Source organism: Octopus sinensis, linkage group LG27 (genome assembly GCF_006345805.1).
Source record: "Octopus sinensis linkage group LG27, ASM634580v1, whole genome shotgun sequence".
NCBI classification, from domain to species: domain Eukaryota; kingdom Metazoa; phylum Mollusca; class Cephalopoda; order Octopoda; family Octopodidae; genus Octopus; species Octopus sinensis.
The window spans coordinates 15192204-15211420 of NC_043023.1; the positions used below are offsets into that span (position 1 = coordinate 15192204).

The following is a 19217-nucleotide window of genomic DNA, read 5'->3' on the forward strand; positions in this document are numbered from 1 at the left end:
AGACAGGCATATTTCGGTTATATTATGCGGAGAAAATCCCTGGAGAAGGACATCATACTCAGAATGGTCAGTGGCAAGAGAGGAAGAGGCCGACCAAGAACCCACTGGCTTGACACCATCAAGAGTGATACCGGAATGGACATGGCCAATCTGAAGGAAGCGGCCCAGGATAGAACTGACTGGAGGACACTGATCCAATGAGTGACCGAGAGTTGACTTCGACTGAGCGGATAGAGAGATAGATCAGTGACTGGGAAATATATTTTCTTCACACAACCTTTCACAGGGCCACCATCTACCAACTGGCTCCATCACATCTTCACTAGATAACCACCATCATTAGCATTTAAGGAACAATATCAACCATTTGTTTGTCTCTTTCTCTTTCTTTACTTGTTTCAGTCATTTGACTGCGGCCATGCTGGAGCACCGCCTTTAGTCAAGCAAATAGACCCCGGGACTTTTTCTTTGTAAGCCCAGTACTTATTCTATTGGTCTCTTTTGCCGAACCGCTAAGTGACAGGAACATAAACACACCAGCATCGGTTGTCAAGCAATGCTAGGGGGACAAACACAGACACACAAATATATATATATATACATATATACGACAGGCTTCTTTCAGTTTCCGTCTACCAAATCCACTCACAAGGCATTGGTTGGCCCGGGGCTATAACAGAAGACACTTGCCCAATATGCCACGCAGTGGGACTGAATCCGGAACCATGTGGTTGGTTAGCAAGCCACTTACCACACAGCCACTCCTGCGCCTATGATATTTAATCAAATAATATCACCAAATTACGTTTATATATTTGTTTTGCAAGATTTTTTATGTGAAGTCGTGTGTTGAAACAGATATTGTTATATTTCGGAATGGTCATTTTGCCAGTTCAGCCAATAAAAACACACGCACTATATATTTGGTGTTATTTTGCTTCGGTGTTATTTATTTTTTACATTAATCTTAATTTTATTTCGGCCAGAGTTCTTTCTTCACACTCCTGTGACCTCATCAGTGGTCCTTTGCTTTCTTATTTGTGTGTTATTTATTGGCTAAACTGGCAAAATGACCATTCCTAAATAAAACAATATATATATATTTATGTTTTGCAAGATTTTTGATGTGAAATCGTGTGTTGAAACAGATATTGTTGTATTTCGGAATGGTCATTTTGCCAGTTTAGCCAATAAAAATACACACACTATATATTTCGTGTTACTTTGCTTCAGTGTTATTTATTTTTTACATTAATCTTAATCTTATTTTGGCTGAAATATTTCAGCCAAAATAAGATTAAGCTTAATGTAAAAAATAATTAACACTGAAGCAAAGTAACACCAAATATATAGTGCGTGTGTTTTTATTGGCTAACCCTTTCGTTACTGTATTTATTTTGAGATGCTCTGTGTTTCTTTCAATTACTTTAAATATAACAAAGAATTTAGTAAAATATCTTAGTTATCATTAAGCTAGTGTTAGGAACATAAATTGTGACTAAGGTTTGGTGGAAGATTTTTATTAAAAACTTATGAAAACAAGACATTTGTACTCAGAGCCAGAACCGGTTTCAACCGAGTTGGTAATGAAAGGGTTAAGAATTGTTTCTCTTATATATTTTATCCCTTTCGTTACTGTATTTATTTTGAGATTCTCTTTATTTCTTTCAATTACTTTAAATATAACAAAGAATTTAGTAAAATAACTTAGTTATCATTCAGCTAGTGTTAGGAACATAAATTGTGACTAAGGTTTGGTGGAAGATTTTAATTAAAAACTTATGAAAACAAGACATTTGTACTACAGATTCAGAGGCAGTTTCAGCCGGGTTGGTATCAAAAGGGTAAAAATATCATGGTGACTTTAAGCCTTTTGTTACCATATTTCTGTTGAGATGCTCTGTGTTCCTTTCACTTAATTTTAAATATAACAAAGAATTTACTCAAATAACTTAGTTATTATTAAGCTAGTGTTAGGGACATAAATTGTAACTAAGGTTTGGTGGAAGATTTTAATTCAAAACATATGAAAACAAGACATTTGTACTCAGAGCCAGAGCCGGTTTCAGCCGGGCTGGTATCGAAAGGGTTAAACTGGCAAAATGACCATTCCTAAATACAATATCACCAAATTATATAGCTTCAAAATAAACGTTTATTGCAGGTTGGTTTGAAGAATTGTGTAACTTTTATCATACATTGATCCACTGTGTGAATTCTATAAATTATGTGTCACCATTACATCTTCTGGTTGAATGTCCCACATATAAAATGGTAAGAGAAAAAGAGTAAGACAACTTTATTTTTGTTTCTGTTTATTAAATTAATTCACGGTGATTAAATTAATATCACAGTGATAAGGTTTCTCTCCTGTGTGAATATTTTTGTGAGGGGCAAGGTAACTTCTTCGAAAGGATCTTTTCGGTTTGACCGGCAGTTTTTAAAAATAATTTCCTCGTAACTAAACACTTTTAAACTTCGTATACTGGTAGAATGTGTTTATAAAACATCTTTTTCTCTTGGCTTTATTGAGAAAATTCTATACTTTGTAAGATATTTGTTGGGTTTTTTTCTTCAATTTCTGCAATTTCAACCAATCAATGACATCTATTGAGGTGAAAACATTCTGTGTCGTATGAATATGTCTCTCGTTTAAGAAACAGATTGGATTTATTTACATTTCTGAAGGAAAAAGGATACCCTTCCCCTCACCCCTAACCCTAAAACAGATTGAAATGCAATAGATCGATACTAGTGTCATAATTATGGGTGACATTTTCATATGACACCGCTAGAAAAACTGCCGTTCAAACCAAAAGGATCCCTTTGAAATAATGATTTACAACAACTATCACAGTGATATGGTTTCTATCCAGAATGAATGTTTTTGTGATATTTAAGTTTATTGTTTTGAGAGAATAATCGACCACAAATTTCACATTCAAATCGTTTCTCTCCTGTATGAGTGTATTTGTGAGTAGTAAGACCAGTCTTCTGAGAGAACAACTTTCCACAGACGTCACAGAGATAAGGTTTCTCATTTGTATGAATGTATTTGTGTGTCGTTAAGTTACCTAAGTGAATGAATGCTTTACCGCATATATCACAGTGATATGGCATCTCTCCTGAATGAATGTATTTATGAGAATTGAGGCTGCTTCTATGAGTGAAGAATTCACCACAAATATGACACTGATATGGTTTATCACCTGTATGTATGGATTTGTGATCTGCAAGGCCACTCTTTTGTGAGAATGATTTACCACAAATATCACATTCATATGGTTTCTCTCCTGTGTGAATTGACATATGATAAGTGAGGCCTCTCATTTGCGGGAAGGATTTACCACAAAAGTCACAATTGTATGGTTTCACTCCTGCGTGAACGGATTTGTGGTAAATAAGCCCACTCTTTTGAAAGAATGATTTACCACAGATATCGCAATGATGTGTCTTTTCATGAGTATGAAGAAGTTTGTGCGTAGCTAAAGTACTTGATTGTGAAAAGGATTTACCACAGATGTCGCAGTGATGTGGTCTCTCTCCAGTATGAATGTATTCGTGACAAGCAAGGTGGCTTTTTCGAGAGAATGATCTACCACAAATATCACATTGATATGGATGTTCTCCTGTATGACTGTATTTGTGAGATGTAAGCTGAATCTTCTGAACAAATGATTTCCCACAGGTATCACACTGATACGGTTTCTCTCCTAAATGGATATGTTTGTGAGAGGTAAGGTTACATTTTTGAGAGAACGATTTACCACAGATATCGCAGTCATATGGTTTCTCACCTGTATGAGTGCGTTTGTGATTAGCTAAGTTACCTCTGGAAGAGAATGATTTACCACAGACATCACAGCGATATCCTTTCTCTCCTGTATGAATATACTTGTGAGAAATAAGGCTATCGTTTTCAGAGAATGATTCACCACAGACATCACAGCGATATCCTTTCTCTCCTGTATGAATATACTTGTGAGAAATAAGGCTGTCGTTTTCAGAGAATGATTCACCACAGACATCACAGTGATATTCCTTTCCATCTGAATGAATACATTCGTGAACAGTAAGAGTTTCCTGATTAGAGAAAGACATTTTACAGATATCACATTGGTATGATGAATCTTCACTTTCTTCTGTCATCTCTTGAGGATCCATTTTTTGTTCTATATTATACAAGCAGAAAACATATATTTGCTTTGTTATTTATATAATTCTCTGTAGATTCAAATACTTCTGCTACATTTCCAGCAGTTCTGGTCTTCAATATCTGAAGATGATGTAAACATCTTTGCAGATTTTTCCATCTTCAAACAGAATGGGAAATCTTCAAGTGATAATCAATATTGATGATGTATCTGATGTAAAAACTCCTTTATACCACAAACATTTCACCTCCTGAAATGACACAGAAACAGAAGAAGATATAGGAAAGACTTAAAAAGCAGAGATTCAACAATAGAAAATATAACTACATTTTCATAATGATAAACTGTGGATATAATCCTTTAGGTCGTCTTTGAAATATATTTTGATATTAAAATTATATGATACAACCTTGTGTAATGTCTACATATACACGGACTTCAGCTCCTCTTCTTTCAGATATTATGTAAAACGTTGAACTACAGAATATTGGACAGTGGATGCCAGCACCACCTTGACTGGCTTCCGTGCCAGTGGCACGTAAAAAGCAACATTTGAGCATGGCTGTTGCCAGTACCGCCTGACTGGCCCTCGTGCCGGTGGAACGTAAAAGCACCAACTACACTCCCGAGTGGTTGGCATTAGGAAGGGCATCAAGCTGTAGAAACTCTGCCAGATCAGATTGGAGCCTGGTGCAGCCATCTGGTTCGTCAGTCCTCAGTCAAATCGTTCAACCCATGCTAGCATGGAAAGCGGACATTAAACGATGATGATGATGATGAATTAGGTACCATCATCATTATAATTAGAGGGAGGAGGAGGAGGAGGAGGCAGAGAGCAGTAACAATACTTACAACATGTGGAGGCTTGAGAGTTCGCAGGAATTCACTAGTCTGCTGGTAGTCAGTGTGAGCGGAGAAGGAGATATAGTGGCCGTTGCCAGCTTCATCTGGCACGTAAAATGCACCCACTACACTCACGGGAGGCTGGTTGGCGTTAGGAAGGGCAGCCAGCTGTAGAAACTAGCTCAGACTCTGCCAGATCAACTGGAGCCGGTGCAGCCCGTGGTTTCCTCCCAGATCCTGGTCGAACCGTCCAACCATGCTAGATAAGCGGACATTAAACGATGATGATGATGAACATTCTACTATCTTCAGTAACTTGTTAAGTCACTGTTGTTTAACCCGAGGTTATCCCTGACTGAGCAGATCTATATTAATGAAATTAGGTAATGTTCATCATCCTCATCATCATCATCGTTTAATGTCCGCTTTCCATGCTAGCATGGGTTGGACAATTTGACTGAGGTCTGGTGAACCAGATGGCTGCACCAGTCTTCAATCTTGATTTGGCAGAGTTTCTACAGGATGCCCTTCCTAACGCCAACCACTCTGAGAGTGTAGTGGGTGCCTTTTACATGCCAGTCAGGCAGTACTGGCAACAACCTCGCTCGAATCATCAAACATAACTACAATTTAGTGAACCAACCCATCATGACTTTTCCTCTCTTAACTTTATTAATAATAAAAACAAACTGCACTCACATATGTTGAAGGTGTGGTCACTAATTTAGAGAAAGTGTTCTGTGAATTGACGTATGAAGAGTAGAGCTGTGACAGAATCTATTTCAATCTGGTTTTAATAAGCGTTTATAAAGGACGTCAGAAAGCAGCTCATTTATAACAAAACATTGCAAACTTGAAATAAAAGGCTTCCAACTCTTGATGGAAACACTCAAGCATTCCAATGGATGCCAGATGGGAACTTGAACTACGGATGATTTGAGCACTGATAATCTTAGTAAGATCCTACTACCCACAAGGGGCTAAACACAGAGAGGACAAACAAGGACAGACAAACGGATTAAATCGATTATATCGACCCCAGTGCGTAACTGGTACTTAATTTATCGACCCCGAAAGGATGAAAGGCAAAGTCGACCTCGGCAGAATTTGAACTCAGAACGTAGCGGCAGACGAAATACAGCTAAGCATTTCGCCCGGCATGCTAACGTGTCTGCCAGCTCACCGCCTAAATCATCACCATCATCATCGTTTATCATCCTCTTTTCCTGGCATGTGTTAAATGGCTTGACAAGAACGAATGCATGGTTTCTACAGCTGGATGCCTTTCCTAAGGCCAACCACTTAACAAAGGATACTGGGTGGCACCAGCACTAGTGAGGTCACCAAGTACCCACACGATAAAACTACCCTAAGTGAGGCTTAGACGAAATACCTATTTCTTTACTACCCACAAGGGGCTAAACACAGGGGGGACAAACATGGACAGACAAACGGATTAAGTCGATTAGATCGACCCCAGTGCGTAACTGGTACTTATTTAATCGACCCCGAAAGGATGAAAGGCAAAGTCGACCTCGGTGGAATTTGAACTCAGAATGTAACGGCAGACGAAATACAGCTACGCATTTCACCCGGCGTGCTAACATTTCTGCCAGCTCGCCGCTGGATACCATGTAACATGATATCTAACCTGATACCTGGACTCATGCTACAGAGAAGCAGAAATATCATCTGGAAGAATGGCTTGAGGACAACGAGTGAAATGATCAATGCATGTCAAGATGGAAGTATAACATTGCCTGACAGGCCAGGGTCCATCAAGATCAATGTGAATATGGCAGTAGTGTGCATCTGGGGTGCTGAAAGTGCCATGGGTGCACAAATGTGTTTATGCACCTTCACACTTATTGTTTCAATATATATATAGGCGCAGGAGTGGCTGTGTGGTAAGTAGCTTGTTTACCAACCACATGGTTCCAGGTTAAGTCCACACTGCGTGGCACCTTGGGCAAGTGTCTTCTACTATAGCCTCGGGCCGACCAGAGCCTTGTGAGTGGATTTGGTAGACAGAAACTGAAAGAAGCCTGTCGTATATATATATATATACATATATATATATATATGTATGTATGTATGTGAGTGTATATGTTCGTGTGCCTGTGTTTGTCCTCCTAGCATTGCTTGACAACCGATGCTGGTATGTTTACGTCACCGTAACTTAGCGGTTCAGCAAAAAGAGACCGACAGAATAAGTACTGGGCTTAACAAAGAATAAGTCCCGGGGTCGATTTGCTCGACTAAAGGCGGTGCTCCAGCATGGCCGCAGTCAAATGACTGAAACAAGTAAAAGAGAAAGAGATAGACAAAGAACAAGTTTCATCAACAATATCGTAGTAGTAACTGATAATTTTTCATAGGAAGACACTGCTTATCATTGATTTTATTTCCTTATTAAACTAGACAAAGAGAAAAACGATCGGTATGAAGAGTTGAAGCAGTGGCAGGACAAACACAAGTTTCATATCCAGCGGTTGGAGCGGATAATGCGAATGGTTGATAACGATGCTTTACCTCTTGACCAGGTAAGTAGTTCTCTGACCCCTCTGGACCCCCCTACTTAGAGATCCTTTATTGCACTGTAATTGATCTATTATTGATTGTCATGTTGCCAGCCTCGCCTGGCCTCCGTGCCGGTGGCATGTAAAAAGCCCCATCCGAGCGTGGCACCTGTGCAGGTGGCACCTCGTCTGGCACCTGTGCAGGTGGCACGTAAAGAGCACCCATTACACTCACGGAGTGGTTGGCGTTAGGAAGGGCATCCATCTGTAGAAACACTGCCAGATCAGACTGGAGCCTGGTGCAGCCTTCTGGCTTCCCAGACCCCAGTTAAACCGTCCAACCCATGCTAGCATGGAAAACGGACGTTAAACGATGATGATGATGATGATTATTTCGATTTACTGGAGGCGCAATGGCCTAGTGGTTAGGGCAGCGGACTCGCGTCGCGCAGGATCGCGGTTTTCGATTACCCAGACGGGCGTTGTGTGTGGTGTGTTTATTGAGCGAAAACACCTAAAAAAAAGCTCCACGAGGCTCCGGAGGGGGTGGTGGTGATCCCTGCTGTACTCTTCACCATCTTTTCTTTGTTTGCCTGCTTGCTTAGCCGCGGGGCGGGTGGCGTTCATTCGAAGACTAAAACAATGCGAAGCGCATTGTGACCAGCGCTGTGTAACAACATCTGATGGCCTGGTCGGTCACGTGATCACGTGATTTAGATTTACTACTGGGGAGGGTGTAATCGAAATGTAGTTCCATTGATTCGGAAAGACGGCATTATAGTACACACACAGAAAGATAACGAAAAATTACCATATTTTCTCTCTTTTACTTGTTTCAGTCATTTGACCGCAGCCATGCTGGAGCACCGCCTTTAGTCGAGCAACTCGACCCCGGGACTTATTTTGTAAGCCCAGTACTTATTCTATCGGTCTATTTTTGCCGAACCGCTAAGTACCAGGGACGTAAACACACCAGCATCAGTTGTCAAGCAATGCTAGGGGGACATACACAGACACACAAACACACACACATATATATATATATATACATATATACGACGGGCTTCTTTTCAGTTTCCGTCTACCAAATCCCTTCACAAGGCTTTGGTCGGCCCGAGGCTATAGTAGAAGACACTTGCCCATGGTGCCACGCAGTGGGACTGAACCCAGAACTATGTGGTTGGTAAGCAAGCTACTTACCACACAGCAACTCGACCCCGGGACTTATTCTTTTGTAAACCCAGTACTTATTCTATCGGTCTCTTTTGCCGAACCGCTAAGTAACGGGGACGTAAACACACCAGCATCAGTTGTCAAGCAATGATAGGGACAAACACAGACACACACACAACACACGCATATATATACTATACATATATACGACGGGCTTCTTTCAGTTCCGTCTACCAAATCCACTCACAAGGCTTTGGTCGGCCCGAGGCTATAGTAGAAGACACTTGCCCAAGGTGCCACGCAGTGGGACTGAACCCGGGACCATGTGGTTGGTAGACAAGCTACTTACCACACAGCTACTCCATATGCGTACGTTTTGCTCAACAAAGATGGTGCGGTGTGGCTAGAGACGTTTGGCTGTTTTTTTCTAATAGGCCGAGTGCTACTGGAAAAATTCCCTCACAAACGAGTGAAAAATTTGCCCAAACCTTTTCACTGAGAAATCGGGGAGGGAGGTGTGTGAAAATTCCGAGCTTTTCCACCCATCCCAGCCCCGTTTTCTGAACAAAGAAAAGGGTTTTGTGGCATATTAGGAGCTCACCATAATTCAATTAACGGAAAAAGGGAATTTTCCAACAATTCCGAGGGTTCTCTCCCCTGCCCCCACTTTTCCCAAACCACAAAAATAAGGCATTTGCGGCATCGTAGGAGGTCAGGGCAGCTGACCCCACTCGAAAACCCCTACGGCTTTTTGTCTTTTTTTTCATTTTGTTTTGTGAGAAGCGTAGGGGTGAATAGGTGAAACGTTATCAGCTTTTATCATTATGATACATATATTCGAACATATACATATATACATATATTCGAACATGGATTTATAAAAAAAAAAAGCAGTATCGCCCGGCGTTGCTCGGGTTTGTAAGGGAAATAACTATATAAGCAATTTTAGAGAGTTATAGCCAAAAAATAGCAAAAAAAAATGCATTAAAAATGGGGAAAAATGATGGTAATTTTTTTTAATCGTTGACTCATCGAAGACATTTTATTTTTAGAGTTGGAGAGTACTTCCCTTATATAATAGCGAAAAAAGCATCATTAAAATGGACAAAAAATAATGGTAACATTTTTTTTTTAAATCGTAGACTCATTGTAGACGCGCGCTGAAGGGGGTTTGGTTTTCGATCAAAAGGGATCGTAAATGGAAGAAAGAGGACAAAAAAAAGGGGGGATAGAATAAAATAAAAAAAAAGGGGGGATAGAATAAAATAAAAAAAAGGGGGGAGAGATTAATAGATAGATAGACAGACGTATGTACGCGTATATGAAGGATAATGGGTTAACTTACTTGAGTGCGTGTGTGAGTGACTACAACCACACAGAGCTGAACACAGCGAGAAAAGTAATTAACGAAACAATTAATGGAAATTCATGAACAATTATATGGTTCCATCCGATCGAATTTAGACAGGTCTGAGAGGTATACAGACACTTGGGCCGTTTCCTTGCCAGAATATGACAGATGCCTATTCTGTCTGTAGAAAACTGTGTCTGCTCTATCATAGTATCATAGTATCACGGTATCACTTGCCACATTGATACAGTCTGCTATTGGTGCTTTGCGATGTTGCAGATTATTTATTCTGAGGAGCTGAAAGTGGATAGAATTATTAACGTGTATCATTTTGAGAGAATAAACTGCAAATACAGATGTTTAGCAAATGATACATCTGTGATAAAACAATAGACAGCTTTGAATGAATACGATTAGCAAAATAAAAGAAATTAAAAATCTGGTGATTTTTCATAGCGATGACAAGAAAAAAATCCCGATTTCCCTAGGTATAATTTATGAAGCTTACTGAACAATACAATTAATATTAATATCTTACCTCTGATGATATATTAGTCGCTTTTTAATATGAAATATTTTTAATTGCACAATTAAGCGATCTAGGGAAAAAAATATTATTGAAAGACACAGCAAAAAGCCGACACGGAACGTCAACGAAACGAACTAAATACAAGATTGTTGTGCGTCCCGTAATTTACTCACGCTTTTGTCTGATGCTAAAACTAAGGTGGTTAATTGTTAATGTTCTTAGAGCTATAATTAATTTCTGAAAATGTGAACTGGGCGAATGAAAACGGGTGGTGTGCGTATTCTTTACCTTTGCCATAATATTTTTATTGTGCGATTTCGTGTTGAATATTTTAGAAGAAAAATGGTCTTTAAAATATTTGCTTAATGTACATAATGTCATTTTTTTTTGGCAATCTTTCGTCTCTAGTAGACCTTTCCGTCGATTTCCGTAAATTTTTTTTTTTTTTACATATGGGCTTGCGGGAACTTTTGAAGTAATGAGAGCGAAAGAGACTAAGAGAAAGCGATTGTATGACGAGGAAGTTCTTTGGAAGTTTACCGTCCAGGGGAAGCATTGATGTACATGTGTTGGTGTGTGTGTTTGATGGGGTGTGGAGACAGTATGTTGTGTACGTGAAGTGCTTCTGTTAGTGTGTGTGAGAGACAGAGTAATGTGTAAAAGAATAACTGAAACTTTTTTACTGAACCTATCGTCCGTTTAATGATGTATGTGATATGTACTATAATACTTCAAAAGTTCCGCGCAACCCATATAAAAAAAAAAAATTTTACGGAAATCGACGGAAAGGTCTACTAGAGACGAAAGATCGCCTGTTTTTTTTTTTTTACATCACAAAATTTTCTTAATTTCTTTATTTTCATATAAAACATATAAACATGTACAACTTGTGGCTGTGTGGTAAGTAGCTTGCTTACCAACCACACGGTTCCGGGTTCAGTCCCACTGCGTGGCACCTTAGGCAAGTGTCTTCTACTATAGCCTCGGGCCGACCAAGCCATTGTGAGTGGATTTGGTAGACGGAAACTGAAAGAAGCCCGTCGTATATATATATATATATATATATATATATATATATATGTGTGTGTGTGTGAGTCTGTGCTGGCCCCCCCCCCCAACATCGCTTGACAACCGATGCTGGTGTGTTTACGTCCCTGTAACTTAGCGGTTCGGCAGAAGAGACCGATAGAATAAGTACTAGGCTTACAAAGAATAAGTCCTGAGGTCGATTTGCTAGACTAAAAAGGCGGTGCTCCAGCATGGCCGCAGTTAAATGACTGAAACAAGTAAAAGAGTATTGGTATTTTATAAGATTTCGATGACAAATTCATTCATATGAAAGCACAAATTACCGGAGAACTTTCATCTAATTCTTCCAAATCTTTCTGTAAAAACTGTATAGAAACCATTTGAGGGATTTTTTTTTTATATAACAGCAACTGGTCGCACACCACGATGTTTAACGAAGCCCACTGCACGCTCGCAGCATTATGACGGGCGTTGGGAAAGCCCAGCATCTTCACGGACATCACCCAACGTCTCGGTGAGGCCAGATGCCTTCGTTGACAAGATCTTGGCCCTTAGTGACCCAATCGCTCTAAACGTCTCAAACGTAATAGTTTGGAAGAGATAGTTCAATGTCAGGTATTTCAGGGTTTTCTTCTGTTCAGCAACGGAAGCAGTGACCCTCCCTTAACCGCAGCATCCAGGATGTGGCAGGGAGCAAAGCAGTCGCAGGCTGTGGTGTCCCAAATGAGGCACACACCTTTAACCCAGGGATGGAGGTAAGATCATCACTTCTAAATAAACCCGACGGCTCCAGAACTGAAAGGATATAATAATCCAAGGCAGGGCACGCTTAATGACTAGGTTTAGCTCGGTGTAGCGAGTAAAGCCACTTTTGCAAACGACCGTGCGAAGAGAGGTGACGAGAATGGCTCCTTTGTCCATCACGTGGTCGATACAATAAATACGAAATGAATAAATGCGTATAAGTGCCAGAAGGAAAAGAGAGACACAACCGGGTAGAATGTTTAAGAGAAGATTTTACTGATAGGATTACATGTGTATCTGTGGTGCGTCATGTACACATAATAATATATTTCTTTATTGCCCACAAGGGGCTAAACAAGGACAGACAAAGGGATTAAGTCGATTACATCGACCCCAGTGCGTAACTAGTACTTAATTTATTGACCCCGAAAGGATGAAAGGGAAAGTCGACCTCGGCAGAATTTGAACTCAGAACGTAACGGCAGACGAAATACCTATTTCTTTATTGCCCACAAGGGGCTAAACGCAGAGGGGACAAACGGATTAAGTCGATTATATCGACCCCAGTGCGTAACTGGTACTTATTTATTCGACCCCGAAAGGATGAAAGGCAAAGTCAACCTTGGCGGAATTTGAACTCAGAACGTAACGGCGGACGAAATACCACTAGGCATTTCGTCCGACGTGGTAACGTTTCTGCCAGCTCGCCGCCTTACGTATAATAATAGAGAACAAAATGTGTGTCTGCATAGTCATGGATGTATTCGTGTTTGTTAAGTACAGAGCATTGAAAGAGTCTATAATATGACGTTAGGCGTGGAGACGCAATGGCCCAGTGGTTAGGGCAGCGGATTCGCGGTCATTGGATCGCGGTTTCGATTCCCAGACCGGGCGTTGTGAGTGTTTATTGAGCGAAAACACCTAAAAAGCTCCACGAGGCTCCAGCAGGGGATGGTGGTGATCCCTGCTGTACTCTTTCACCACAACTTTCTCTCGCTCTTACTTCCTGTTTCTGTTGTACCTGTATTTCAAAGGGCCAGCCTTGTCACACTTTGTGTCACGCTGAATATCCCCGAGAACTACGTTAAGGGTACACATGTCTGTGGAGTGCTCAGCCACTTACACGTTAATTTCACGAGCAGGCTGTTCCGTTGATTCGGATCAACCGGAACCCTCGTCGTCGTAACCGACGGAGTGCTTCCAAAATAAATATGACGTTAGAAGAATGTTCAGACACAAGGATGATAAATACCAGTTTGTAGTCAAGGTACACGATAGTTGAAATGCTGTATCAAGAAGTTGTGGTCCAGAGCTCGCATTTGGAGCTGTTAACACTAAGACCTCTACAACCCATCCTTTACCTCTGACAATATCAGAAGGGCAATTGCCTCTTTTCCAGCGGGTTCTGGTGCAGGGATCAATAGCTTATTACCTCAGCATCTGGTAACTGGTATTTAATTTATCGACTGGTAACTGGTATTTAATTTATCGACCCCGAAAGGATGAAAGGCAAAGTCGACCTCGGCGGAATTTGAACTCACAACGTAACGGCAGACGAATACGGCTACGCATTTCGCCCGCTGTGCTAACGTTTCTGCCAGTTCTCCGCCTGTTGGATTCCAGAGGCAGACATGATGAGGTGATCACCAAATGTAAGATAGGAGGACTCCCAGTAGGATTGCCAAGCAGAGTGATAAAGTGGTGGGGAATTCTCCCTTACTGTGTGTGGAAGATGACATCTCGATTGACGGAGTTAAAAGTATTCTTAAGGTCAAGTTTGAGGATGACCTTTGGGAACTCAAAGAGCAAATTGGTGAACGACCTGATGGTATGAGCAGCCGCTGCACAACCTAGGTTCGTACACACTCCTATCTGATATAATCGACTTAATCCGTTTGTCTGTCCTTGTTTGTCCTCTCTGTGTTTAGCCCCTTGTGGGTAGTAAAGAAATAGGAATAACTATAAAAATGAATCTTTTGAATTTAACTAAATTCTATATTTTTATGCAGCTGAAGATTGCTCTACATTTTAAAAGTGATGTAATATTTGCATTGTTCAATTAAATGGAGTCGCATGAAACGATCGTACTGCATTACCTCTGGATATCCTTGTTGCTTATTTTGATTGTAATCACCCCATTTTGAATTATATGGATAATACCATACTAAATTCTGGTGCCTTTAACTTAAGTACCACATTCAACTGAATCTAAATTTTCACTGAACTTATACTCTTTTACTTCTTTCAGTCATTTGACTGTGGCCATGCTGGAGCACCGCCTTTAGTCGAGCAAATTGACCCTAGGACTTATTCTTTGTAAGCCTAGTACTTATTCTATCGGTTTCTTTTGCCGAACCGCTAAGTTACAGAGACGTAAACACACCAGCATCGGTTGTCAGGTGATGATGGTGGGACAAACACAGACACACAAACATACACACACACATACATACATATATACATATATATATATATATATATATATATATATATATATATATGGAAAGAGCAAAATGGTGAAAGACCTGATGGTCTGAGGCAGCAGCCGCACAGCCTAGGTTTGTACACACTCCTAGCTGAATAGGGGAAAATTCATCGGCCAGTGATCCAACACAGAATACAACCAATTTCTATGGGGTGGAGGTCACCATTGGGCTTGGTGAGATCAAATAGTTTGGCCCAAAGAACAGGGGACGAATGTAGGCGAGGACACTCTCGGATGAGAACAAGTTTATAAAATGTGTTAGGGGCTCCAAGAGTTCGAGTCCAGCATCACCGGCTAACAGGGAGACACCATCCTTGAGATGCTGAGGTAATAAGCCATTGATCCCTGCACCAGAACCCGCTGGAAAAGAGGCAATTGCCCTTCTGATATTGTCAGAGGTAAAGGATGGGAAGTTTATGAAATGTGTTAGGGGCTCCAAGAGTTCGAGTCCAGCATCACTGGCTAACAGGGAGACACCATCCTTGAGATGCTGAGGTCATAAGCCATTGATCCCTGCACCAGAACCCGCTGGAAAAGAGGCAATTGCCCTTCTGATATTGTCAGAGGTAAAGGATGGGAAGTTTATGAAATGTGTTAGGGGCTCCAAGAGTTCGAGTCCAGCATCACTGGCTAACAGGGAGACACCATCCTTGAGATGCTGAGGTCATAAGCCATTGATCCCTGCACAAGAACTTGCTGGAAAAGAGGCAATTGCCCTTCTGATATTGTCAGAGGTAAAGGATGGGAAGTTTATGAAATGTGTTAGGGGCTCCAAGAGTTCGAGTCCAGCATCACTGGCTAACAGGGAGACACCATCCTTGAGATGCTGAGGTCATAAGCCATTGATCCCTGCACCAGAACCCGCTGGAAAAGAGGCAATTGCCCTTCTGATATTGTCAGAGATAAAGGATGGGAAGTTTATGAAATGTGTTAGGGGCTCCAAGAGTTCGAGTCCAGCATCACTGGCTAACAGGGAGACACCATCCTTGAGATGCTGAGGTCATAAGCCATTGATCCCTGCACCAGAACTCGCTGGAAAAGAGGCAATTGCCCTTCTGATATTGTCAGAGGTAAAGGATGGGAAGTTTATGAAATGTGTTAGGGGCTCCAAGAGTTCGAGTCCAGCATCACTGGCTAACAGGGAGACACCATCCTTGAGATGCTGAGGTCATAAGCCATTGATCCCTGCACCAGAACCCGCTGGAAAAGAGGCAATTGCCCTTCTGATATTGTCAGAGGTAAAGGATGGGAAGTTTATGAAATGTGTTAGGGCTCCAAGAGTTCGAGTCCAGCATCACCGGCTAACAGGGAGACACCATCCTTGAGATGCTGAGGTAATAAGCCATTGATCCCTGCACCAGAACCTGCTGGAAAAGAGGCAGTTGCCCTTCTGATATTGTCAGAGGTAAAGGATGGGAAGTTTATGAAATGTGTTAGGGGCTCCAAGAGTTCAAGTCCAGCATCACCGGCTAACAGGGAGACACCATCCTTGAGATGCTGAGGTAATAAGCCATTGATCCCTGCACCAGAACCTGCTGGAAAAGAGGCAATTGCCCTTCTGATATTGTCAGAGGTAAAGGATGGGAAGTTTATGAAATGTGTTAGGGGCTCCAAGAGTTCGAGTCCAGCATCACTGGCTAACAGGGAGACACCATCCTTGAGATGCTGAGGTCATAAGCCATTGATCCCTGCACCAGAACCCGCTGGAAAAGAGGCAATTGCCCTTCTGATATTGTCAGAGGTAAAGGATGGGAAATTTATGAAATGTGTTAGGGGCTCCAAGAGTTCGAGTCCAGCATCACTGGCTAACAGGGAGACACCATCCTTGAGATGCTGAGGTCATAAGCCATTGATCCCTGCACCAGAACTCGCTGGAAAAGAGGCAATTGCCCTTCTGATATTGTCAGAGGTAAAGGATGGGAAGTTTATGAAATGTGTTAGGGGCTCCAAGAGTTCGAGTCCAGCATCACTGGCTAACAGGGAGACACCATCCTTGAGATGCTGAGGTCATAAGCCATTGATCCCTGCACCAGAACCCGCTGGAAAAGAGGCAATTGCCCTTCTGATATTGTCAGAGATAAAGGATGGGAAGTTTATGAAATGTGTTAGGGGCTCCAAGAGTTCGAGTCCAGCATCACTGGCTAACAGGGAGACACCATCCTTGAGATGCTGAGGTCATAAGCCATTGATCCCTGCACCAGAACTCGCTGGAAAAGAGGCAATTGCCCTTCTGATATTGTCAGAGGTAAAGGATGGGAAGTTTATGAAATGTGTTAGGGGCTCCAAGAGTTCGAGTCCAGCATCACTGGCTAACAGGGAGACACCATCCTTGAGATGCTGAGGTCATAAGCCATTGATCCCTGCACCAGAACCCGCTGGAAAAGAGGCAATTGCCCTTCTGATATTGTCAGAGGTAAAGGATGGGAAGTTTATGAAATGTGTTAGGGGCTCCAAGAGTTCGAGTCCAGCATCACCGGCTAACAGGGAGACACCATCCTTGAGATGCTGAGGTAATAAGCCATTGATCCCTGCACCAGAACCTGCTGGAAAAGAGGCAGTTGCCCTTCTGATATTGTCAGAGGTAAAGGATGGGAAGTTTATGAAATGTGTTAGGGGCTCCAAGAGTTCAAGTCCAGCATCACCGGCTAACAGGGAGACACCATCCTTGAGATGCTGAGGTAATAAGCCATTGATCCCTGCACCAGAACCTGCTGGAAAAGAGGCAATTGCCCTTCTGATATTGTCAGAGGTAAAGGATGGGAAGTTTATGAAATGTGTTAGGGGCTCCAAGAGTTCGAGTCCAGCATCACTGGCTAACAGGGAGACACCATCCTTGAGATGCTGAGGTCATAAGCCATTGATCCCTGCACCAGAACCCGCTGGAAAAGAGGCAATTGCCCTTCTGATATTGTCAGAGGTAAAGGATGGGAAATTTATGAAATGTGTTAGGGGCTCCAAGAGTTCGAGTCCAGCATCACTGGCTAACAGGGAGACACCATCCTTGAGATGCTGAGGTCATAAGCCATTGATCCCTGCACCAGAACTCGCTGGAAAAGAGGCAATTGCCCTTCTGATTTTGTCAGAGGTAAAGGATGGGAAGTTTATGAAATGTGTTAGGGGCTCCAAGAGTTCGAGTCCAGCATCACTGGCTAACAGGGAGACACCATCCTTGAGATGCTGAGGTCATAAGCCATTGATCCCTGCACCAGAACCCGCTGGAAAAGAGGCAATTGCCCTTCTGATATTGTCAGAGGTAAAGGATGGGAAGTTTATGAAATGTGTTAGGGGCTCCAAGAGTTCGAGTCCAGCATCACCGGCTAACAGGGAGACACCATCCTTGAGATGCTGAGGTAATAAGCCATTGATCCCTGCACCAGAACCCGCTGGAAAAGAGGCAATTGCCCTTCTGATATTGTCAGAGGTAAAGGATGGGTTGTAGAAAAACTTGATGGGTCAGGCAAGTGTGGGTGGTCATCTGGAGGGGGCCAGAAGATATTTCTCCTTCAGCTGATTGAGGGAGTCTGTGGTACAGGGGACAAGGGAGAACAGAGAAGAAAGAAGGCGAAAAGCCCCTTTAATGTCAGATTTGTTGAATTTGGCTTTAGCAGCCTCCTTTAAGTTATGTGGTTGACCGTTGTTCAGGGTTAGGTTGATGACCGAATTGAGATGAACAATTCTTGGGATAGATTCGAACAGTTCCCCGAAACTGCCGTTTCGGGGAAGAAGTGAAGGATCCACTATTCTCATTCATCACGCGGAAGGGGACAAAAGTGAACAGGAACAGTTTCTGCCATTCTTAGGTGTTGTTGGATAGGCACCTTCTTTCCTCTCTCTTCTCCCTTGTCCCCTGTATCACAGACTCCCTCAATCAGCTGAATGAGAAATATCCTCTGGTCCTCTTCAGATGATCACCCACACTCGCCTGACTCATCAAGTTTTTCTACAACTAATCCTTTACCTCTGACAATATCAGAAGGGCAATTGCCTCTTTTCCAGCGGGTTCTTCAGCAGTTTCAAGAGAACAAAGGCGAAACAATTCTGCAGACCCTCAGGGATCTGATCAAAGAGTTTAAGCTTGGACAAACACTGGAGCTGCTAGAATGAGAATATGCTTGAAAAAGTTCAGAGAACTTATACTGTTGTTGGTAGTGAAAGGCAGATTGTATGATGCCTGCATGTGAAAAGCCATGCTACATGGCAGTGAAACATGGACTGTGACCTCAAAGGACATGTGAAAAACTAGAAAGAAATGAAGCTAGTATGCAATTCTACTAAATGGCTCAGAAACCTGGACGTTATCAAAGAAGCTTGAGAGGCGGTTGGATGGAACCTACACTCGCCTCCTTATGAGAGCTCAAAATCTATCGTGGAAGCGCCATCCAACCAAAAT

At 42.0% G+C, this 19217-nt stretch overlaps 2 protein-coding genes across 2 annotated transcripts in view; one reads left to right on the forward strand and one right to left on the reverse strand.

The window, feature by feature from the left end:
- LOC115225220 (zinc finger protein 665-like) overlaps nucleotides 1-10821 on the reverse strand; it is a 29808-nt gene extending 18987 nt beyond the window's left edge. The window contains exons 1-4 of the mRNA XM_036513894.1: nucleotides 10579-10821; nucleotides 10035-10337; nucleotides 3936-4404; nucleotides 2877-3851 (exon numbers count right to left, since the gene is read on the reverse strand). Coding sequence (XP_036369787.1) covers nucleotides 2877-3851; nucleotides 3936-4164 — 1204 coding nt within the window. The 5' untranslated portion in view covers nucleotides 4165-4404; nucleotides 10035-10337; nucleotides 10579-10821. The remainder of the gene's footprint in view (nucleotides 1-2876; nucleotides 3852-3935; nucleotides 4405-10034; nucleotides 10338-10578) is intronic.
- Nucleotides 1-19217, forward strand: part of LOC118768138 (zinc finger protein 708-like) — a 184623-nt gene that overhangs the window by 33813 nt on the left and 131593 nt on the right. The window lies entirely within an intron of this gene.